Source organism: Orbicella franksi, chromosome 11 (assembly GCF_964199315.1).
Source record: "Orbicella franksi chromosome 11, jaOrbFran1.1, whole genome shotgun sequence".
Taxonomy (NCBI): domain Eukaryota; kingdom Metazoa; phylum Cnidaria; class Anthozoa; order Scleractinia; family Merulinidae; genus Orbicella; species Orbicella franksi.
This window is the reverse complement of record NC_138155.1, coordinates 7,521,183-7,545,523: the sequence shown is the minus strand read 5'-3', so window position 1 is coordinate 7,545,523 and position 24,341 is coordinate 7,521,183. Positions and strand designations below refer to the sequence as shown.

The following is a 24,341-nucleotide window of genomic DNA, read 5'->3' as shown; positions in this document are numbered from 1 at the left end:
AACATTTCACTTTTAAAGTATTCATTAGAAGTTTATTCCAGTCTAGTAAAGCTATATACAACAGCAACAACAACAAAAACACACAGCGGATGTTTAGATTCAACTATATTTATTTAGAAACACATGTTACATAGATCTATAACGTTTCCGTCTCTATTTGGGTGGATAGAGACACATGCGGCCTTTAGCTTATTAGAGAACTGCATTTTTAAAAGTCAGCTGATTTCTATAATAGTTAAACGATTGGGCTATGATGATCCGTTAAGGAAGATGGTACGTCTGAAATCTTAACGTATTTTTGTATTGACATATTCTCATAGATGTTACCCCACCAGTGTTCAAGAGTAGTTGTCCTTCAGATATTCGTGCAAGCATCAATGTAAATTCTACAGCATTGGTTAATTGGACGGAGCCTGTCGCTCTGGACAACGACGATCTGCCACCACAAGTTACAGTTGTTCCAGCAGGGATCAGCCCACCACACGTCTTCAATAAAACTACTCTTGTTGTTTACACTGCAAGAGATGCAAGTGGGAACAAGAAAGAGTGTTCGTTTAAAGTAGTTTTGGAAGGTGAGTCCGAAAGAGATTTTGCCACGTGTATGGAGAATTATGCCAAATTGATTTCCGAACTGTTTTTTATATTGCTGACATGATTCCTTACTCATATAATGTCTGAGTAAAAGGCTAGGAAATTATAGTCCAGCACTCTGTCAGCTGCCAACAATCTCACCTCGGTCTAAGAGTGAAGACCGATCACTCTCCGCTCCTTCTCTCTTGTCATTGTGTGGTGTAAGAATTATCGCCAAAATGGCCGGTAGAGCTATGTCAATGTAATAGAATCTGCTCCGAGGATAGAGTCTTTTCTTGACACAAACCCTTTATATATTTTCATCGTAGATAATTTAGGCCCTCAGGTTGTATATTGCCCCGCAGACCAGAAAATTACTGCTACGAAGATGACAACAACAGTTACGTGGAACGAACCTCAGTTTAAAGACAACAGCAATAGTCCATTGGTGATAACATGCAGTCATCAAAGTGGGACTGAGTTTTACTGGGGGACATGGAATGTGCATTGCACAGCTTACGATGATAATCCAGATAACGACCCAGCTGTTTGCCAGTTTACTATAACGGTTAAACGTAAGCATCAGGTAGACTAACCTAAGATATTTGAAGACCCAATTTTCAAAAAAATAGAAAAGGGCAAGCATCTGAAAGTTGTATAAACGTCCCGTGCCACATGCAACTACCGCTCAGTACCTTGAACTAGCCAAACTCTTTGGTGTTAAATTTAATGTCGACTTTCTCTTTGTCGCGTACTGTTTTACTCCTATTATGTGCTAATACTTGATAAACTACGGTGACCTCTTCGGAATACCATCAGTTTAACCCCTAATTGCCTGTATCTCACTATGCAGAAGACATTGTGTTGATGACGACATTGTAATGAACAAAATTATTATCAGCGGTTCTTTGTATTTTTAACAAAACTAACAATCAATGTTGAAAAGTACTTTTGAAAGTAACCGGTCAGAAAGAATGAAGAAGAACAATAACAATAATTGTTGGAAAAATTTAATTTTCTTTACTCGTACAGCGACGAAGTGCAGTGACCTGCCTCCTCCCAAAGGGGGCGCAAAGGCTTGTGACGATTGGATGTTTGGAACGTTCTGTTCACCTTTTTGCAGCAACAAATCGGACTTTGCCCAACCTTTGCCTGCGGCTATGTGGGTTTGTGGAGCAAGAGGAACTTGGATGCCAACCAATCGTTTTCCAGACTGTACAAGTGAGTAAATAATTAGTTGCATTTTTCCTTTTTACACTACAACACAAGAAGTTACATAAATACCATTCCCTGTCTTCTTTTGGCGATGGCTTGTCTTTAAGGGGCATTTTTAATATGTGACAACAAACCGTCAACTGTGTCAACTGTGCAAGTGTACCCAAAATTGAAATTTTCTGACATAATTGTTTTGCTCCTTTGCTATGTGTTACTTTGATATTATTTTCGTAAGTAACTTCGCAATGTTAATATGTTCTTTCATAGTTTTTCTTTTTTACCGTTCTGGAATCTTATCTTGATTTATGTTATTTGCTAAGGACATAACAATGTAGTGTAATCCAAATGGTGGATTGAATTAATCATGTTTTATATTGAAGTAAAATTAATTAAATGTCAACGGAGAAGGGTATCATGGGCCTGAGTCTAGCGGTTGTACTTGCGTTTTAAAAACTAATGTTACGACGCAGTTCCCATGGTCTATAAAAGTGCTTGACACTAGAAATGAAATTCTGTCAATATTTACCAAGCCACAATTTTTTTTTTTTTAAGACGGTCTAGATGAACTGGTGGGAACTCAGTTATCAGTTAAATTTCAGGGCGTGTTTAAGCAACGAAATGGCGAAATGGCTCCAGTTAGCCTAAATAGAACTCAGATTAGCCTAAATATTACTGCCTTGACAGTGGTTAGCTCTCAGTAATTGTAAAGGTAACGCTTACAGACACCCATATCCCACATGGACTCTTACTTGTAGTGCCATTTCGTAATCTCGCCATTTCGTGTTTTAAAAGCTTTCCACATTTTGGGCGATTTTATTTAGTTATCAGTCAAAGTTCACCTCATTCTCAACTATTGGCAAATTTTGCTGATCTGAGATCGCAGTTCTTAGTTAAAAAAAAGAAAAAAAAAAGAAACCCCGCATATTTTTCATATTTTCACAAATCTTGACCTATTCTCTGCTATCAGTTCAGTTAAAACCCATCCAGACCCTCAGATAATGTAAGGAAGACCCAACTCGTTTTGTTTGTCCACCCTTTTGTAGAGGTATACCGCCCCAACGATGTCAGGATGGCAATGGATTTGCACTACTACTATGGTGACTGTAATACGCCAGAAGCCCAGGCTCAAATAAAACAGAACTTTATCCAACTGTTAAACGAGTCTTTCTTCAAAGAGATCTGCCAAGATCCAACACTCAAGGACAAGTGCAAGGCAAAAAATGTGAAAGTAACGTGCGCTGCGGTTGATTTTGTTATCAGTAGGAGAAGGCGTTCAGCAGGTATGGCAACATTACACAAAGCTCTCATTATTTTAAGAAACAAGAAACATCCTCGTTGTTTCAATTGGATGGAATAATGTAATATTCTACCGTAGGTATTATTATTCATGACATGGTAATGAGTCATGGGGAATCGATCTGGCCTGGTGAAAACCCAAGACTAGGCGAAAATGGAAGCGAACAGCTAGATCAAGTCCGACTTACTCCGTGGGTACTGGGAGGCTCATAATAGATTAAGAATAAAAATCAGCGATAATAATTTCGAATGGTGCACGGGTCATCGAAACGTCATTCGAAAATGTTATCGCTGATTTTTATTCCTAACTGTTTGCTCAAAGCCTCTGTTATTAGGATTTGCATAATCCCTAGGCTATCAAGTTTTTCCATAGTGGAAATATGCAAAAAGGAACACGAACGGCATGTGCTTTTTCGAGTTCTTCCAAACTTTGAAGAATGTTTGCGTTACTCGAACTTACAAAGAGAAAATTTTTGTCTAGTTTCTTAAGAGAACACTGCGGAAAAGAAGATGTACATTCTCTTTCCTTGCTTCAACATTACGTGAACGGCTTGGACTACAGAACTGTTGTTCTACTAAGTCCGAGAAGTGCAGCTATAAGTGCACGCTTTCTTACTGGATGTTTTCAAATAGATCTAAACGTTGCACCAAATCAGTTTGGGAGCTTGCTTATTAAATATTCGTTTTACAGATCTGAACAGACAGACAGACAGACAGACAGACACACAGACAGACAGACACACACAGACTGACAGAAAACCACTTTGTCCAGCCACATCTCATCTTACAGTCTTGTGCACTTGCACTCGCACTTGCACTATCCAATTGTTGTAAACTAAGACTGTACCTCAGTATAATTACCTGTAGAGAATAAGCCCTGTAATTTGAATTGCCTGAATCTTTAATCTCTTTACGTTATTATTATTATTATTATTATTATTATTATTATTATTATTATTATTATTATTTTCCAGACGATGTTGGTCATCATAGAAGAATTCGACGATCAATTCCACGAACCACAGTTACTCTAGATATCGTTGGTAGGTCAATAATATTACTTTAATTGGTTGTTTTTTGGGACGACTGAACACCTGAAAATGACAAAAGGGTTGTCTGCGTCGATTATAATAAAGTGTTTTTCTACATAACTTGCAGTTTAGCGTGTGAAGAAAGACTTGTTCTCCTAAAACTAGATAGTTAGAAAATTAAACTTCAAGTTTTGAATCACCCTGCCTAAATTAAATCGTTCAACCGACCCTTTTCTCACTTTGCAATGGTTTAATGTCAAAAAGTCACGTTACTCGTTATAGTGATAACGGAGAATGTAGCTTCCGAGAATTGAAAATTTAAAGGCATTAACTCATGACTGGGTTTTAATTTGATTCCCATTTCGGTGGTATGGATGGAATGGAAATATCTGTATACTGCCGGATGGGACTTAAATAGCATCCGGTTGTCCTTATCCACCTTTACCCAAACCAAACTCTTGGGTATAGCAAAGAGCTGTGAGAGAAAGTCTCTAGCCTATCAGCGCAGCCACGTTGGAAATATTTCTCGCCAACATATTAACCATAAGGCAACCAAAAAGATACCAAAAGACACAAAGTCAAAGACTTTAAATAATCTATGCCATAACCTATTATTATCGAGTCTCAGTGCAATAATGATATTTGAATGCTTAACTCTTGTAGTTGACCTTAATGGCATTGAAGCAAATGACACCAAAGAAGGCCAGATCTTCATTGGCGAGGAGGGCACAAAAATTGCCAAAAACATCAGCAGTCGGATAAAAGCTGCAGTTGACAACGGCAATCTCAGTCTGACCATCAATGGCACTGACTTCGTAGCTGATGGAAATTCATTCAACATCTCAGAACCTAAACAATTCTGTACCAAGGGACAAACATTTAATAGAAAGGGATATTGCCGTTAGTATATTTCCTCAAATTAACATTTGTTATTAATTTGATCGCATTTTTGCGCCAAAAGACCCAACAATGCGATGCTTCAAGTGCCTCATTTTAAAGTAGGCACAGGATAAAGTTTTATTTCTAGTTTTTCAGATTTTAGTTTTAGCCGTTAAGCTCTTGTCAGCATTTCTCACGAAGTACCTAAGACGTTTCCTGCTAGTGAATTACGCTTACAGCAAAACTATCTTGCCTTGTATTATTTTAGTTATAACTGTAAAGAGCTCATTAGTTTATTGTCGAGGTAAGTTGAATTTGCGTGTTTTACATTCATACAAACTTCTTGACTACATCTTTGTCTTTGTGATCTACAGTAAACTGCACGCTGGGGACTTACTTAGACAGTACCACTGGAAAGTGCGAAGACTGTCCTATCGGATCATACCAAGAGCTCAGTGCACAGGAAGAGTGTGCGATGTGTCCACCAGGCACTTCCACAACAGACTCCAGAACACAGAATAGCTCCGACTGCTTAGGTAACTGACTTTTCTAATAAAGCTGATGAGACAGAAATTTCTCAGCTCTGAGCTGTTGACACTAACGAATGAGCAATCTAATAACCTTGGCTATATGGCAAAGCGGAATCAATGAACATAAAAAAATGCCGAATACACAATGGGAGGGGGGAGGGAGTAAAGGTAGGGTCCCAGAATTTCACCAGAGGTTGAATATCCTGTGGTCACGTCAAGTGTTCAGTAGACCTTAAGATATTATCTAATATATATTGAGGTAGAGTGAAGTGCGCAACCTCTAGGACTAAGCATAACTGGCAGCCTCTCTTGACTATTTGTTTTCATGGCAGCTCTCTGTCGACCTGGTTCGCACTCGCCCACCGGAATGGAGCCCTGTCTTCTTTGTGACAAGGGCTATTATCAGACCAAGGAGGGCCAAAGCTCATGCTTTAAATGCAGTCCGAACAAGACAACTTCTGCTGAGGGATCTAACAGCTCCACACAATGTAAAGGTATGTATTTAAAAAAAAGATTCCATGTATGTGATACACCAGGTGTTACTCCCAAAGAAATGAAATAGTCTGATTTCTAGCAAAGTTACTTTTGGATTAAGAGGTTCTGGTTCTTTTTCGTACCCTGCGAAGTTTCCTTGTGCTCTTTGGACGACATGGACACAGTGTCTTCCTCCACCAGGGAATCTAAATGATATGCCTGCTAGCTATTAGCCTTTTGTAAGGGCAAGCTAAGAAAAGAATGCTGAGTTGGCTTGTAGCGGACCGGCAACATACCTAGTAACTTAAGGACCTGTCTCGCTCCTCAATTTAGGTGCTAAAACTTGACCTCGGCTACGTTCTTTAATCAAGAACACGTCGTTAGCACATTCAGTTTAAGTAGACATTGTGTCAATGTCGAAAACGATGTTAATATTAATAGATTTAAATGATGGTTTTACATATTGTTTCTTCCAAACGAATTTAAAAATCTTCATTCTGATGACTAGCATTTGATCAATTATTTTCCACAGTTCCGTGCCCGGCTGGATCATTTTCCCCAACTGGACTGGCCCCATGTTCTTTATGCGATCGACGCTCTTTTCAGCCACGTGACAAGAGTCGTGTGTGTTTTTCATGCCCAGGAACAACTGTAACACTGAGACCCGGATCAAAGAACGCACAAGACTGTATAGGTCAGTAGTCTTACTGAAACATTGAGAGCCGCTCTTCCCTAAATGGTTCAGTAAGATAAATTTCAAAGAAAATCTTTAAGACAGCAATAATTTTAACAAGAGACGTTTATAACATACAAATCATTTCAATTAAACAGAAACCTCATCAAAAAAGAAGTTTGTTAACTAAGCCAGATGGACACTGAAGATGTAAACTTAAACGAAGAAGAAAACGAGTGGCTACGATTGATTAAGATGAGACGGACTGCGAATGATGATAAAAAGAACACGTCGTAAAAGTTCTGGAATCGATTGACAAAAGAATGCTTATGAACTTTGATCACTTGTCAATTAACATAGAATACCGCCTAAGTACAATTCCATTTCTTCGCGGAGCTTCTGTGCGTGCTTTTAAATTGTGTCATGTTTACCTAATTTTTTGTCCGCAACCACTTGAAGCTGGAAACTCATAGTTTCTAATTCTAGGGGGTTTATTTGTTCCAGAAATCGACGAGTGCTATTCTAACCCTTGTATCAACAACGCCACGTGTACTGACCTCATTGGCGATTTCCTGTGCTCCTGCCAACCTGGGTACACTGGGAAGCAGTGTGCTACTGATATTGACGACTGTCAAGATAAACCATGTTTTAACAATGGCACATGTCAAGACCTGCTCAACGACTACACCTGCTCATGCGCATATGGTTACCGAGGCCCTAACTGCGAAGAGGATATAGATGAGTGCGTTTCTTCGCCGTGTTCAAACAATGCCTCGTGCAGAAATCTCCCTGGTGGTTATCATTGCCAATGTGAGCCTGGTTATACGGGAAGACTGTGTGATACGGACATTGATGAATGTCTGTTATCTCCATGCCAGAATGGAGCCACTTGCAGAGACAAAATAAACAACTATGAGTGCGTCTGTCCGGTTGGTTACCAAGGCAACGATTGCGAAGAGAATATCGATGACTGCGCGAGTGACCCTTGTCAAAACTGGGGCCACTGCCGCGATGGAATTGACAGTTACCAATGCAATTGTCTTGCAGGATTTAACGGGACAAATTGTGAACATAATATCGACGATTGTGCTGGGGCAGAATGCAAGAACAACGCTACATGCTTAGATCAAATTAATGGATTTTATTGTATCTGCGAGAGGGGATTTTCTGGATCAGCGTGTGAGTTCAACATCGATGAATGTATCTCCAGTCCCTGCCAAAATCAAGCCAGCTGTGTGGATATGGTTAATGCCTATCGCTGTGACTGTCGCGATGGTTTTGATGGATTACACTGCGAAAACAACATAGATGACTGTGCATCGAGTCCTTGCTCAAACAACGGGTCGTGTCATGACGGGGTGGACAACTTTACCTGCGTGTGCCCGATAGGTTTCACAGGTAAAATATGCAATGTGGACATCGACTACTGCGCCTCGATGCCCTGCTTGAACAATGGAACATGCTTTGATGGTACCACTTCCTTTACTTGCCAGTGTCCAGATGGTTTCGAAGGAGATCAGTGCCAGAGCAATATAGACAACTGTAAGAATGTCACTTGCTTAAACGACGGCGCTTGCATTGACGTAATAGATGGATACAAATGCGCTTGTTCTGACGGCTTTGTTGGTATTCTCTGCGAAGTAAACATCGATGACTGCGGAAAGAATCCATGCGCAAACGATGGAGCTTGTGCTGATCTCATAGATGACTACAGTTGTACTTGCAAAAAGGGATACACAGGAAAAAACTGCAGCATTGACATCGATGAGTGTGCCAGCTCTCCATGCGCCAATAATGCTACTTGTATCGACAAAGTGGATAACTACAAGTGCTCCTGTGCTGATGGATTCAGCGGACCACACTGTGAGGTTGATATCGACGACTGCGTGCTAAGTTCCTGTGGTAATGGATCCACGTGCAGAGACGGAATGAACAGCTACACTTGCGACTGCGCACCTGGATTTCTGGGCGATGATTGTACAGTGCAAATCGATGAGTGCTTGTCTTTCCCTTGTTACTATGGAGGAACATGTTATGATCAGGTAATGTGCAAATGCTCAATCCTACGTTATGCGCGTGTATTAATTAAGCACAAGCCCAGACAAGTAGTAACATTCGTTAAGCGGAGCAACCTATGTACATTCCATGAATTAAGTTCGGTTGAGGTTAGTAGATGTAGTCCCTATTTACTTGTATGAGAATTTAATGAAATATAAAGATTTAGAGGAAAAAAAACATGGTAAGGTTGACAAAACTTTTTCCTTTTCGTCGACAATGATTTTGGAGGATGAATGACAATCCATCAACGTTCTTTGTGGATGGATGGATAGATGCATGCATGGAATCTTTTATTTCAACACGGCATTTTTGTTAAATCTGGTTTCAATAAGGGCTCTGCAGAGAATACCACACACAATATAGGTTACTTTTTTTACTATTACTAGCTTAATGTTACAGAATTAGTTTTGCTTGACCTGATAGTATAGGTCTACCTACCCATAAACCTTTTTTTTTTTTTATTGAACTTCCTTCCTTAAAACTGGTTGGCAAATTATTCCGATTTTTTGCTCCGGTAAATGAAAGAGTAAATGTATGCATAGAGGTATGGAAGCATTGATGCATGTATGCATCAATGGATGGATTCATGGGTGCACGGACCCATGGATGCTTTCAGATAGTTGGATTTGCTGTCGTAGTTTGCGTTTTCAAAAAATCTGATTTTAGTTAAACTACCGAGCTGCTGACAAAGGGGAGGCCCGACTATAGCTACGTAGGAAATTAAAACGCCTAATAAAAAGGTGTGCTATACATAAGTAGTAGAAACACATTGGATTGTTTTTTGTATATAGCAGCGATACGGTAACGGAACTTCAAATCAGTCTCCTTTTACTTTACAGATCAACGGATTTGCTTGTGTCTGTCCTAATGGATTGACAGGTCTGCAATGCGAAGTTAATATTGACGACTGCAAATCCAGTCCGTGTGCAAATAATGGCGCGTGCTCAGATCTAGTGGCAAATTACACCTGTTCCTGTCCAGAGGGCTTCAACGGCTATAACTGTGAAAACCGCATTGACCACTGCAAAGAAACTAACTGCAGTCGAAATGGCTTCTGCGTTAACTCTCATAACCATTTTTACTGCAATTGTAGCGCTGGCTACTTCGGAGATTACTGCGAATTGGAAATAAACGAGTGTTTACCAAGGCCGTGTTTTAACAACGGAACCTGCCACGATGCGGTCAATAATCTCACTTGTTCATGTGCTGATGGGTATACTGGAAGGTACTGTGAGCTTAACATAGACGACTGTGTCAATGCCTCGTGTCAAAATGGCGCTTTTTGTGTTGAGCATATTCTCGGGTATTCTTGTCTGTGCCCCGCGGGATACAATGGAACCTACTGCCAAACCGAGATCGACGAATGTGAATCGAACCCGTGTATCAACAATGGTACCTGCATCGATCTGACACCAGGGTACAAGTGTGAATGTTTGAGTCCGTTTACTGGTGAGAAATGCCAAAACGTTACAGACGTCTGTCTATCAATGCCTTGCCTCAATAGCGGTACGTGTAGGTCTTATAATTACTCAGAAGACTTCAGCTGTACGTGCAAAGCCGGCTTCACCGGAGAAAAATGTGAGGTGGACATCGACGACTGTGCTTCAGAGCCTTGCATGCCAAACGCGTATTGTCAGGATATGATGAATAGTTACAGCTGTGAATGCTACCCCTCTTACTCTGGAGACAACTGTGACATCTGTAAGTTAGTAATTCTGATAGTTCTTTATTATTAAAACGGATGAAATGGGAAATGCCATAGATAGAAAATACTTGAGTTGACCCTCGGAGGTCCATTCAAATCGAAACTCTTACCTAAACAACGGCACAGGTGGAAAGACGTAGGATGAGACTTTCCCTCAGATTTATTTATTTGTTTTTGTTTTTGTTTTTGTTTTTTTCTGAGGGGAAGGAGGTGGTAAAAAGACGTACAAACCCCTTTTTGCGTTTAATAGATGGCACTTAGCTCTCCAGGATACCATTGTTTATATGTTGACTATGACGTCGTCATCATTGATTTCATTATTTTCTGTAAAGGTCAGAAAAAAAGGTTCATTGCAGGATAATTTACTCAAAGGAAATATGCAATATAATTCTGCAATGCTGCTCAGAAAACTAGTAAAATGGCTGATTCTATCACAAAGATGCACTTGCAAAATGCATTTATTATGGCATGTCAAAAAACGAAGCCAAATATTAGCAACATCAAAATTTCCATAAGTTTGGAATAAGAAGCTACTAAAAGCGACTGAGAGTAAATATATCATCTTCATAAACTCTGAGAAAGTTGCTGACGGGCAGTGGACTCGTGTGCGAGAGGGAAAGAGAGAGAGAGAGGGGGGGGGGGCGGTACTTCATACGACGGCATTAGCAGCAAAGCAAGCTGTATTTTTAAATTTCTCTTTAATCTACAGCGTCCTTAACAAAGTATTATAAAGTGGCTCGGCCATTTAAAATGGCAACATTTCCATAAGAATAGTAGCAAGTCTATAATTAAAAACAATAAAGTATAGCGGATCTCTTCACCCACCTCGCGAATTCTTCATTTCAATGAGCTGTCCGAAAATGGAGCCTAAGAAATGTAAGAAATGTATCTGACTAGACAAACTGTTGTTATGTAGCAGTTAGTCATTCACACCTTTCTTATATATATAGGGTGAACACTGCTTCCCTTCCCTGTACCATTTAATTGAAGAACCCTTCAAATACTAGGATGAGTTAGTCCTTAAGTACGTTACTTTTAGATGTTTCGAAAGGGTCCTTGAAATACCTGAATGAAAGTTTCCCCTGACCTATCTTCACTTCGACTCGTCAACCACCTTTTTATATCCCTTTGCCCATGAAATGCATGAAATGATAACCCTTTCGAGAGGAACCGCTGCAAATTATATTTTAAGTTCATTGTAGGGAATGTTTCACAACGGAGGGAATATCCTAACATTCGTTTTCTTACTTTGTCTGCAGTTCTCGGCAGTGACTTTGATCTCATTTTCAAACGCAAAAGCACAGATGACATGATTTTGCTATCAGATGGCAAAGGTCTTCCAAACATGGATTCTTTCACAATCGCCCTATATCTTCGTGCAGACTCCAGATACAATTTTGGAACATTGTTCAGCTACAGTGTGCCTGAGCAACCAAACCACATCATCGTGCTTTCCTTTACCAAGTCTCAAGTTCAGGTGGAGATTAAAGATAGCATAGTAAGCGCAGACTTTAAGTTAACAGACGATCACTGGCATTTCTTGGGAGTCGTGTGGCAGGCGATAACTGGGACTGTCTCGGTGTACGTTGATAGGGCAGAAATAAAAAAGGCAAGAAACGTCAAGACCAACGATACGATCATTGGCGGAGGGTGGGTTGTACTTGGCCAGCGATATCTCGCAGAGGTAAAGATGTCAACCCTTTCAACAGCTTTTGCCGGCACCATGCATCAAGTAAACTTTTGGAATGTTCCAGCAAGTCCTTTAGACATGTGGAACGCGGCTCATAACTGCACGTGGCCCATCGCAGGAAGTCTGCGTGCATGGAGCAACTTTCTCTTCGGAGTCAAAGGACATGTAGAAAAACGATTCATGACACAGTGTAAAGGTACTTAGCATTCTTGGTACAGTCCTATTTAAGTCATTTACTTTACAATCTTCGAGTGAATTCATCTCTATTTAATTGAACTGTAATAACGTGAATCAGCTGTCGCGTTGTTATCAGTATTATGTCAATTATGAAAGTTGGAGATATAGACTTTCAATAGCGCGCAACAAAATTGTGTTAATTTTTGAAATGAAATAGCAGTAAATGAATTAGGGACACAACTGATGGTCAATGGATTAAGGTGACATATATTTTGCCGGTGACATAGTTTCTGTCGCATACTTTGATCACCACTTTAAATATCAGCGGTTTCGTTTAGTTTGTGCTTCGATGTTTAGAATTTTCGTTTCTTTTGTACAGCAAACACTCGCCTTATTGATGGATATTTTTTGTTAACATTTTGTACCGGGATTGACTACATATTCACCACGCGCACGCGTACATGGCTAGGCCAATTTGTATTGCATTCATCCTAATTGTAAGGAGATTGTTTTATCATCACTTTCAAAACTAGAACACCATGGGCGTGGCCAGGATTTTTCAAAGGGGAGAGGGCTCACACTATGTAAATGTGAGGGTACTCACCAGATTGTCCTGTCGTTTTCGAAACCTGTTGTAGGTTACAAAAGGAGGCGTCACGGGCACCCAAGGACCCCCCTAGCTACGGTTCTGCACACCACATAATATTTGGTAACCTGTTAGTTACCTGTTTGCCTTCCTAACTTTTTAACAGTGGCAATAAAAGACAGCTACCATAGTCTGTCGCCTCCACTTCAATCGTCGAAAATGTCCATGTATAGGCAAATCTGATACATGTAAGTTTGAATGACGGCAGAACGCCCGCTAAAAAAGTTGCTCTTGCTTCAAAGGTGTACATACAATAGCCACACTGTTTATTTTTTTCACTTGTTCAGTTATTTCCTGACATAGACCGATTACGTTGGGGAAACAAAATTGCGTATTAGAAAACTTTGGAATACAAAAAGTACCTGCCGCAAATGCTTGTAACAGCCGATGACTTTGATTCGGTGCCTGCTTATTTTAAAAACCTGGACGAGTTTGCTTTTAATTCTATATCCTTGTTCGAGGGTCTTTTCCGTGGGTTTTCCGGTTTTTCCACCGCCACAAAATCCAACACTCCCTAGTCTTATTGGAACACTTTGTAATGAGTTCCTGAGAGCTTTTCCGTATTGCAGTTTACATTTATATTTAACATAGACGGTAGTTCAGTTCATTTCAGTCACCGCAAGAGTACATCGATTTTCATACTATCCTAGAAACGAAAGAAAAACCAACAGGTTATAACGTTTTACAACTTTGCTTTGCAGCGTTTGACAGGTGCACTGCCAACTGCTTGCACTTCCTCCGATGCGAGTTTCATGAGAACGAATACAACTGTAGTTGTCAACCCGGATTTTCAGGAACCGACTGTAACATTAATATTGATGACTGCAGCTCAAATCCATGCGTCAATGGGAAGTGTGTCGACGGTGTGAATCGCTATGACTGCGAGTGCAGCAAAGGCTATTGGGGAGTAAATTGTGAAAAGAAAATCATCAATGAAGGAGGTATGATGGTTACAGAAGTTATCAGTCTATAGCACAATGATGAAAGAAATCTATGAATTTGTTCATCTGTTGGGTAAGCGTGACACATTTTTTTTCATGAGAGTCCAAGAGGACCTAAGAGAATAAATTAATTTGAATTTTAAGAAGTGGTCTGCTACCAGGGTCTTAAACTCTTTGCCTTATTATTTTAAGACGAATTACGTTCAGTTCTCTACATTTTGTTGACCTAACATACATTCGAGAGACAAGGAGACAACTGTCTAAACAACTTACGAATTGCGATATTTTAAGAGCACCGTCCTCAGCAGGTAGCCATATCTTAACTTTTTCAACCTATCTTGTATTTACACTAAATGCATTATTTTGCATGATTGTATGGAAAGCAACGAAACTTTTCTTGAACACTTGTAAAGAAAGCTCTTATAAATTTCATTGCGGAAGAACACAAGGACACCACTAACGGCGTGTTATCTGAACTCTACAGAGTGTCCGGAATTGAGAGAGCCCGTCAATGGAAAAAAATCTTGCCAAAAAGTTGCTGGAGCGATTTCCTGTACTATGAACTGCGATGAAGGTCACTCTTTCAGTGCTGAGGCAGTGACTACCTTTGTCTGCGGCCCTGACACAGAGTGGACCTGGAATGGCATAATGGATATGACTATACCAACCTGCTTAAGTGCGTATTAATAACTGATCAAACAACGCACTATAGTTCTTAATTAATAACTGAAGAAATCGATTTATCTCCTAACTATCATCAGAAAAAGTTGCTCCCTGGGTAACATGGCCTGATTTGCAATCCCAGTCAAGTCGCGAGAAATAAAAACCTCCTGTACCCAGGGCAATGTTCGGTAAACTGCCTGACTAGATTTCGTGCTTAAAAGTTGGAAGGTCGGTTACTTGTACCAGCACAAAATATTTGAGGTACTGTTCCACAGAAGAGAAACGAAAAGTTCCTGGCATGATAAAATGTGAGTTCAGCTTTACTTTCACAGACCGTTCCTTTGTTTCTGCAAAACATCAAAAATGCAGAGCGACATGGAAGTAACTATTAGTAGGCCAAATTACTCTTTGCGATATTTCCGTAAATTTTATTTTGTAAATTGAAATAAAATCTCGAAAAGCCAATATTCTAATGGAAGCCATCAGTCACTGAGTTTCAAAAACAGTTCAATTCTCCAGTTTATAAGTGTTATTCAAATTCACAATTATAACTCACTTTCTACCACAGAAAATGCCGCGCCCAAGGAAATAGAACATCACTTCTCGGTTGATTTTCCTGGAATGAAATGCGAGGACATCCAGAGTTACGACGAGTTACGCTCGGCACTCAAGAAGAGATTAAGCAACACACTTTCAACACTCTCTGGATGTCACTCATGTAACTTAAAGACCGTCGCAGTTCCTGGATGTGAATCGAAAGCCAATCAAAGGTCAAAACGAGCAGTCGACACAAACGTTAAAGTTCTATTTTCAATGGTGTTGTTTAAGGATATTAATTCGTCCTCATCAGAAGGCAATGTCGAAGAAAAAAGTGAAGAAGTGTTGTTTCAGATGCAGTATGCCGTTGCTGCTGGACAGTTCACGATAAGCTTACATGGAATAAACACCACTGCTCAGAGGTCTTCACTAAAATATCTCTTCTCTAAGGTTACTTGCAGTGTTGGCTCTGTCCCAAGCAATAATGGAAAGAGATGTGGTGAGTATTTAGTAGTAAGTTTATTTATTTATTTATTTATTTATTTGTTTATTTATTTTATTTAATTATTTATGTATTTATTTATTCATTTAGTTAGGTATTGATTTATCTATCCATTGATTTGTTTCTTTCTTTATTTTTACGTTACGACTCAAAAGAAGACACACTGCTAATGGCTTTATTTCTCAGCTCATTACCTGACGGTGGCGAGTTCAGTTTGATGAAATGAGACAACAACCCTGCTGGGATTAATTTGCCACGATTGTGGCAAATTAACACTTATCCCATAAACACTTATCCTGTCACGTCATGAAGTGATGACAGTAACAACGAACATTCATGAAAAGTGGGGAGAACTAGAACGCTGATGACATAAGTGTGAATTGGATATAGGCATAAGTAAAAAAAAAAAAAAAATAGGGGTAGGGCCAATGTTAAGAAGGGGCGGGAGAGGGTTAAAACTTCTGACAACTACGAGCAGCGACGTTTACGTTCAGCTGCTAGGAGCAAAGAGAGGACCTCTCTTTGGCGACACACCTTTATATTCAAATGAATATATTTATTTGCATTCTTCATCATTTACGCGTGTATTACAAACTCACAAAGTGACCAGCTCGGAGATGGCTTGATAGCTCAGTTGGTAGAGCACTGCACCGGTATCGCAGAGGTCATGCGTTCGAATCCCGTTCAGGCCTGAATATTTGTGTGTGTGTGTGTGTGTGTGTGTGTGTGTGTGTGTGTGTGTGTGTGTTTCAGGCTTTAATTTCGCAACTGCTTAAGTTGCGTGCATTACTGCGATGATCATGTCTTCACACCTTTTATAAAGGAATCTGATACAACCCGTAAGGCCAATTGTTCTCCGCCGACTAGATATCCTTAACAATGACCCTTTCTCGTGTTACATAAACCTAATTATGCGTGCTGCATAATTGGTGGGTAATTTTATTGATTTTTTCATCGACTATTTTGCCAATGTAACACAAGTGGCTACTACGACAACTCGCCGTGGAAATACACCCTGGAAAATATGTTAGGATTGGGCCAGAATTACGTTGGCTTAATTGTAACATCCTTTATAGATCTAATGAGCTTGATTGTAATGTTTACCCTTGGAAAGATTTTTGTTTTCAAGCACTTACGGTTGGTCATGTGAGCTGCCGTAATAATGCAAACAGTTAACGCCTGTTTTGACTTTCAGTGCTTTGTTCTGTCGGATCATTTCATGACCAAAACAGCCTAGATTGTAAACTATGTGGTAAAGGCAGCTACCAAGACAAGGAAGGCCGGACCAGCTGCGAAACATGTGGCAAGGGAATGACAACCCTCCGACGTGGAACGACTAACAGTGACGGGTGCATCGAGTGTAAGATTGCACTTCAATATGTAAAGCAGAAAGTAATGATACTTAACGGTTGATATGGTAGTCAACAGCAAGATAGGCGAAGTATTAGTATTGTTATATAGTAAACCGCCAGATGACAATTCTAGTGAGTGGATCACCTGTTGCTAGGATGTCTAGCGTTTAGCGTGAGCAATACAGATGGCCAAAGTTAAAGAGATCGCAAAAAACAAAACAAAACAAAACAAAACAAAGAAAAAAAAAATAAATAAAAGTTGCAGATGGTAAATGTCCAAATTATTTTAAATGTTTGATTTTTCCACCAGATGCAAAAGAAGCTAGCAAGCCGAGAGACCCCAGTACTATCCTCAAAATCACTCTAGGGGTAGTCATACCTGTTGTTTTTATTCTTATTGGTGTCGCTGTCTATTACAGGTATTTACATTTGTTTTTGTTTTTGTTTTTGTATTTTTTTTAACTGTGTTCAGTTGTGCTGAATTATTTAAAACGATACTTCTGACTTCGAAAAAGGCTCTTGCGCTTGGAGACTCGATCAATAAGTGCTGGCAAAATTTCGACTTTTGTCGGCTTCTTCAAAATCCCTGGGGAACACTGATATTACAAAAATAATGAATTCACCTTTTCGGCGTTAGATTTCACGTGTAGTGTCACGTGGCTTATGATGTAAGCAAACCGGGAAAGTTCGGACATTCTAGTCAACCACACGAGTTCGACAAGTAGTGTTCTAACAGAATGGTCACGACTAAAAGATGTGCTTTTGTTACATGTAGAAACGATTCCCGATACCCTGAATCGTGGAAAAGAAACCCAAACGGCGATCCAGTGAGGTTCTTCCATTTTCCTGGCGCATTTAGACAAAACGAGAGAAGATAAAAAGTGGCTAAAAGCATGTCACAGCGGTGACTCGCTCGTGTGCACGAAAGACAGTTAGCTTTGTAGCCTACATTTTGTCGTTGGAAATGGTCTAACAAAAGAGGATCCTGATCCTATATCTGCCGTTGCCAGTAAAGAAAGGGTGCGTTTATCAATATGTGCTTTTATAACACATTTTGTCGTTTGAATTGATATTTTATACCGTGCCTAGGTGTCGTGACTGAATCGTAAACGAAAGGCATCCCGTGAACGCGAGGCAGACAAAGCGAGAAGCAAGAAATTTACCTTGAACGATCAGTGGTTAAAACCCAACTGACGTTTAATCGCCTTGCTGGCAAATCTAAAGAAGAACGTTCCGCCGCCATGACTCTTTTAGATCTGAGCTCAGAGCCAGTGGCGAGTTTAGGAGAGCCCGATGAGGAAAGCATCCAGAAATCAGGGGCACCCAACGGATCGTTTCGGTAAATTATCTGTTCGGAAGGCCTTTAATCTCTTCTGATTTTCTGAAGAGAATTGTCGTCTCGAACTTTCGTGATTTGAGAAATTCAATGTCTGTTGTTTTCGGATTGTTAAAAATGTCGTTTTGGGTACCGAAAATAGGTCAACTATCAGTTTCGGAAAGGTAATAAGACCCAAGGTTTTGGGGGAATGGACAAAGAAGCCCTAATAAATTTGAGAATACTCAAGTTCCCCTAGAATAACCGAACAGATAAAATTTTTTTGGCGCAACCTGAAAGTAACCTACAGAGCTTTAAAAGTACTCCAGATAGCCTAAAACAGCATTAAAAAGCATTTGAGAGAAAACGGTCGTTGGGTGCCCCTGAGAAATTCGAACCGGAAGAGCGAACCGACGAGTTTCCTGAACCGATCGAGTCTCAAATCAACAGAAAGACTGATGAAAAAGTACATGGCGGCCGCAATGTGCTTGCATCCCCCATCTCTACCACCTTTAAACTTGCATCGTGCCTGAAGAAGGCTGCCTTGGTTTGTACCTCTACCTTCGAGAATAAACCAGAGATCGTAGTGCTCCTTTCCTTCATGACCACCCCGTCCTTCATCCGTTTTGATTTTCATGAAACTTCAAAGGTCGCACTTTGGCGATATATACATGAACACCCTCTTGATTCAACTGAGCAGTTAGTAAAGATTCCACGTAACCATCGGCGAATAAACGATAATCTTCAAATGACTTGTAAGCGGCGAGTCCCTGCTTATCGTAATCGGTTGAGTGGTAAATCAATTAATTAAAAATGTCGTACTACCCAAACGGCGACGACGAGTTGAAGTTGTTCAAGGTCTTCAGGGAAACTGGCTTGGGAATTAGCATTTCATGAATTATTTATTCGTCAGCATCAGTGGTTTGATCTTTTTCGAAGTTTGGATCATCACTGGCACACCCATTCTTTCGACTGCGGAAGCGATTTCCACGAGCGAAGTTTTCAAATGTTCGCTTACTGAAACTCCACGTTCCTGCAAATATCTTTTAAGTTCTGCCACATTCATGGCGTTGAAGTCGCTTTTATTCTTTTTTTCTGCCATTTTGAAGGTGAAACTATTCTAAGTTCAAAGACTTGAAGCAGAGAGAAATATATATTAGTAGTGACAGGACGTTGGCGAAGTTGAAAACTTGGTACACGTGTAATGCGTGCTTCACTAGAATGTCCGAACTTTCCCAGTTTGTTTACATCATAAGTCACGTGAAACTACACGTGAAATTTAACTCCGAAAAGGTGAATTCACTTTATTTATCTGAGTACAAAAAAAAAAAAATAAAATAATAATAATAAAATAAAATAAAATAAAAAGAAACGGAAAAGTAGTACTGGAAGATATAAGTTTTAGAAGCAAACAGAGAAGTCTCAGGAAACAGATTATATTGACATTTCCAAATTTCCAAGGTTCCTTGGCACTTCGTTAAATCGAGGTTTCACGTAGAATACTCTTTTCAATTTTAAGTATGAACACGCATACACATCATAGTGGAAGCACGTTACATACACTCCCAGCGGTTTTCCTTTTGTTTCAGTCCAAGTTACTGAGGAAATTATGTACTTTTTAAATTTTTTTTCGCTTAGTTTCACACGTAGGTTTCGGAACCAATGCTGCTTTAATCGCACAACTTCTCTTAATAAACAAAACCCTTGCCGGTGGAAGAACAGCGTGCACCCTGGTGACCCAGAATTCAAGGGCGAATTACGCTTAGGAGAGAGAAGATCTTCACAAGACGAGCAGAATGGAGGCAGAGGCTACGAAAACGTAGCTACACAATCAGAGTTGTAGATCACGTCGCTTCATGATTGAAAGGGATGTTCACCCAATTACCATGCATTAATAGCCAGTGACGAAAGTTGTTTTTTCAGTTGCTCTTTTGTGTGTGTGTGTTTTCTTCCAAAGCAGTAGAGTGAAACAGAGAGAACTGTTGATCATAGTTAACTTTACTTCAGTAGAGTGAAAGCACTCAAATATTGCAAGTATCGAATCCTGCTTACATGACAAGGGGAGCTGACCTTCCCATTTTCAGTAGTCCGCTAGTACTTTAAAATAAGCAGCACTTTGACCGGGACGACTTAAAGTGGTAGTTCATAGAAGTATATTGCTTAAATGTAACAGCTATTTCAGTTAACGACTCTATTATACTTGATACATAGGTTGGTCTCATCAACTCATTGCGAAAAGGTTTTCTATACCATTTATTAGCCGCCGCCCCCCCCCCCCTTCCCCACGCCCTAAGGATATAAGCCCTCCTGTTTATAAACCCACCTCAAACCCCTTGTGAAGTTGAATAGGCCTAAGACTTATAGCCAGAATTTTATCCTTGAAATACTGCTGTGAACCGATACATTGAAGCTCTAATTAGGTAAGAGAGAGGCAAAATATATGCTCTGCAGTTCATAGTAGTATGGTTTTGTATCATTTGCAAAATAGTTGTGATATGTTATTCGTGTTTGATTTATGATAGTTGTGTTTCTGCCATATTCGATAAGGCATCGTAATGAACAATAAAGATGTACCGTTGAAGAGTCACGTCACGTGTTATCTGCTTTTAGCGCGTATACTGCCGTCGATGAACCTTAATTGTAGCACCACACAAGCTAAGGAAAGACCTGCTCACACTACCAGACGACTTAAAACATGGTCATCTCAAACCAACTCGACTGAAAATGTATTGCATTGTTGGAAGCCTTCACCATGTTGGTGCCCTTCGGAGGGGGCACCAACGTGGCGGCTGTGAAGTGATAAAAACATCTCTCTTTAAGTTTTGCCAATGAAACAAAAAGTTGTTATTGCAATGGATACTTCTTCTAGAGCAAGAACTGGTTAGTTAGCAGAAACTTGAGCAATAACTCCTCTTTTGACCTACTCGAGAGCCTTATTGGGCCGCCTTTCTAATGTCTGGTAATGCATAAACCTGAAAATTCAAACGTGCTCTATGACATAATTAGGGTGCATTTATTTAAGAAAATCCAAGATTGGCATCTTAAATCCAAAAGAATCCAAAAACGGATTTTGATCTGGGAGTGGATATTTCGGTTCCTTTGACCCACCATGATCCGTGAGATCTTGGATTGATCTGTTTAGTAACGGAAAGCAAAATCCATTTTTGGATTCTTTCGGATCTAAGAATCTAATCTTAGATTTTCTTTAAAAAAAACAAAACCAAAAACAACAACAACAACAAAAAGAAACGCACCCTTAGAGTCCCTTTTGGGCTTAAACGTTGCAAAACGTCAAGTTATTAGAATACCATTATATACTTCCAGATACTGACTTTTAAAAACAAACTCCAACCGAATGGAATAAAACTAAGCATATACCCACAAGTACGCATTGCGGACCTATTTTTATAGAAATACTGCTGTTAGATGGGCACTGATATACACTTAATTACACGCTCTTCTGGCAAGAATGTTTTCTTTCCGGCCGATGCTAAATATTCTTATCTTTCTGCCGATTTTAGGCTGATAATATTCTTGTGAATAATCTTAGACTTTAGCGTATGTCATATCTGTTTTGTAAATACATTTGGTGTCTTGATCGTGTTCAAGTAATTTTGGAGCCAGCCTGCAGGCATTTAAGTCTGATATCGCGCACAAAACTTCTTCCAGTAGTGTTATGAACATCGAACCTATGACCAGTGCTGTTTCTTTTTTTTTTCCTTTTTGGGCAGTTGTGCGAGTAATGGAAAGGAAGAATTTTTGTAAAGTTTAGTTAAAAACATATAATCGTATTTTGTTTACAAATTTTTATCATAAAAAATACATTCTTTTCAGAATCTCAGTCTAGGGTTTATTCTTAAAATATTTTTTTAAAATTTCCCAAATTTTAACCTAGATATTCAGAGTGTCCTGGGCATGAGAATCGAGAATCGCGACCAGTAATGAGTGTTTTGTTACGGGGTGAGAGATTCTCGCCTATATCAACATTCTTTCCTCTCGTGAGTTCTCGCGCGTTTAGAAATGCTCCACACTCGCGTTTTAGGTCCAGGGATCCCAACCAATGCTTACCTAACTTTTTAAAGATGTTACTTTTAGCCCTCCCCCCAATCTACACACGTGTATTTCACTTGTGGAAAACTATCGATTTGCATAGTGTTTGGGTTGAACATTGGACGTAGTGTATTTCACCTGTGGAGGTATATCGATTTAGACAGTGCTCAAAATCACCGAGACCGGGCTACGTGCAGCCTTATTTTGACCAACTTTGGGTCGATTTCCAAAAATTTGGGCGATATTTCCGAGTCCTAGGGACTCTAAACTAATTAGAGAAGCTTTTGGTTTTCAGTGAAATGGAGAGAGGAAAATTTTTTGAACGCTTGGTTATTAGCAGTGCGGCCGAAATATAGCCACTTAGTGACTAGAAAGTTGCCGAGACCGGGCTACGCGCAGTGTGATTTTGACTAACTTTAAGTCGATTTCCAGGATGTTGGGCGATATTTCCGAGTCCCAGAGACTCTAAACTAATTCGAGAACACTTTCGTTTTCAGTGAAATGGAGAGAGGAAAAATTTTTGAACGCTTGGTTATTAGCAGTCTGGCCAAAATATAGCTAATTAGTGTTCGTAAAGTCGCCGAGAGTGGGCTACGCGTAGTGTGATTTTAACTGACTTTGGGTTGATTTCCAGGATTTTGACCGATATTTCCGAGTCTCAGAGACTCTAAACTAATTCGAGAAGACTTTGGTTCTCAGTCAATTGGACAGAGGGAAAATTTTGGAACGCTTGGTTACGAGCAGTCTGGCCGAAATATAGCCACTTAGTGACCAGAAAGTCGCCGCGGCTGGGCTACACGCAGCGTGATTTTTACCAATTTTGGGTCCATTTCCAGGAACTTGGGCGACATTTCCGAGTCCCAGGGTCTCTAAACGAATGCGAGAAGGCTTTTTAGTGACTGAGTGAGTTAAAGAGGGGTTATATTTCGGCGAGATTAGACATAACCAAGCGTTAAAAAATATTTTTCTCTGTCCATTCAACTGTAAACCAAAGTCTTCTCGATTTAGTTTAGAGTCCCTGGGACTCGGAAATATTGCCCAAGCTCCTGGAAATCCACCCAAAGTTGATCAAAATTACGCTGCGCGTAGCCCGGTCTCGGCGACTTTCTAGTCACTAAGTGGCTATATTTCGGCAAGACTGCTCATAACCAAGCGTTCAAAAATTTTTCCTCTGTCCATTTCACTGAAAACGAAAGTCTTCTCGAATTAGTTTACAGTCCCTGGGACTCGGAAATATCGCCCAAGTTCCTGGAAATCGACCCAGAGTCAAAATCACTCTGGGCATAGCCCGGTCTCGGCGACTCTCTAGTCACTAAGTGAGTTAAAGAGGGCTATATATCTCGGGCAGACTGCTCATAACCAAGCGTTCAAAAATGTTTCCTCTGTCCCTTTTACTGACAACCAAAGTCTTCTCGAATTAGTTTAGAGTCCCTGGGACTCAGAAATATCGCCCCAGTTAATATAAATCGAACTTTGAGTACTGTCCAAATCGACAGATTTCCAAAAGTGAAATACACGTGTGTAGATTTGGGGGAAGGCTAAAAGTAGTAGCTTTAAAAAGTTAGCCAAGCACTGGCTGGGATCCCCGCACCTAAAACGCAAGTGTGGCGCAACTCTAAACGCGCGAGAACTTCCGAGAGAAAAGAAAGTTGATATAGGCGAGAACCTCCAACCTAAGCACTGTCCAAATCGATAGACCTCCACAAGCGAAATACGTTTCTGTAGATTTCGTGGACGGCAAAAACTAGCATTTTTAAAGAGCCCTTTAAGCATAGTTTGGGATCCCCACATCAAAAACGCGAGTTTGCCGCATTGCTAAATGCGCGAAAACACGCGAGTGTAAAAGAGATATAAATGGGCGAGAATCATTAACCCAGGCATTCTCCAAAGCGACGGACTTCCACAAGTGAAATACACGTGTGTAGATTTGGAGGCGGACCAAATCTAGCATTTTTAAAGAGCCCCGTGAGCATACTCTGGAATCCCCACACGAGACACGCAGGTGTAGCGCATCTCTAAACGCGCGAGAACTTACGA

At 40.1% G+C, this 24,341-nt stretch overlaps 1 protein-coding gene across 1 annotated transcript in view; it reads left to right on the top strand.

Moving 5' to 3' along the window:
• The window catches only part of LOC145502475 (uncharacterized), a 45,154-nt gene extending 23,716 nt beyond the window's left edge, over nucleotides 1–21,438 (top strand). Inside the window, exons 17-34 of the mRNA XM_081481798.1 lie at nucleotides 321–572; nucleotides 900–1,145; nucleotides 1,603–1,791; nucleotides 2,829–3,065; nucleotides 4,056–4,124; nucleotides 4,776–5,012; nucleotides 5,366–5,527; nucleotides 5,854–6,015; nucleotides 6,528–6,689; nucleotides 7,173–8,710; nucleotides 9,566–10,427; nucleotides 11,691–12,317; nucleotides 13,646–13,885; nucleotides 14,370–14,561; nucleotides 15,117–15,584; nucleotides 16,783–16,947; nucleotides 17,250–17,358; nucleotides 19,893–21,438. Coding sequence (XP_081337924.1) covers nucleotides 321–572; nucleotides 900–1,145; nucleotides 1,603–1,791; nucleotides 2,829–3,065; nucleotides 4,056–4,124; nucleotides 4,776–5,012; nucleotides 5,366–5,527; nucleotides 5,854–6,015; nucleotides 6,528–6,689; nucleotides 7,173–8,710; nucleotides 9,566–10,427; nucleotides 11,691–12,317; nucleotides 13,646–13,885; nucleotides 14,370–14,561; nucleotides 15,117–15,584; nucleotides 16,783–16,947; nucleotides 17,250–17,358; nucleotides 19,893–20,097 — 6,122 coding nt within the window. The 3' untranslated portion in view covers nucleotides 20,098–21,438. The remainder of the gene's footprint in view (nucleotides 1–320; nucleotides 573–899; nucleotides 1,146–1,602; nucleotides 1,792–2,828; nucleotides 3,066–4,055; nucleotides 4,125–4,775; nucleotides 5,013–5,365; nucleotides 5,528–5,853; nucleotides 6,016–6,527; nucleotides 6,690–7,172; nucleotides 8,711–9,565; nucleotides 10,428–11,690; nucleotides 12,318–13,645; nucleotides 13,886–14,369; nucleotides 14,562–15,116; nucleotides 15,585–16,782; nucleotides 16,948–17,249; nucleotides 17,359–19,892) is intronic.
• Nucleotides 21,439–24,341: the final 2,903 nt, after the last annotated feature.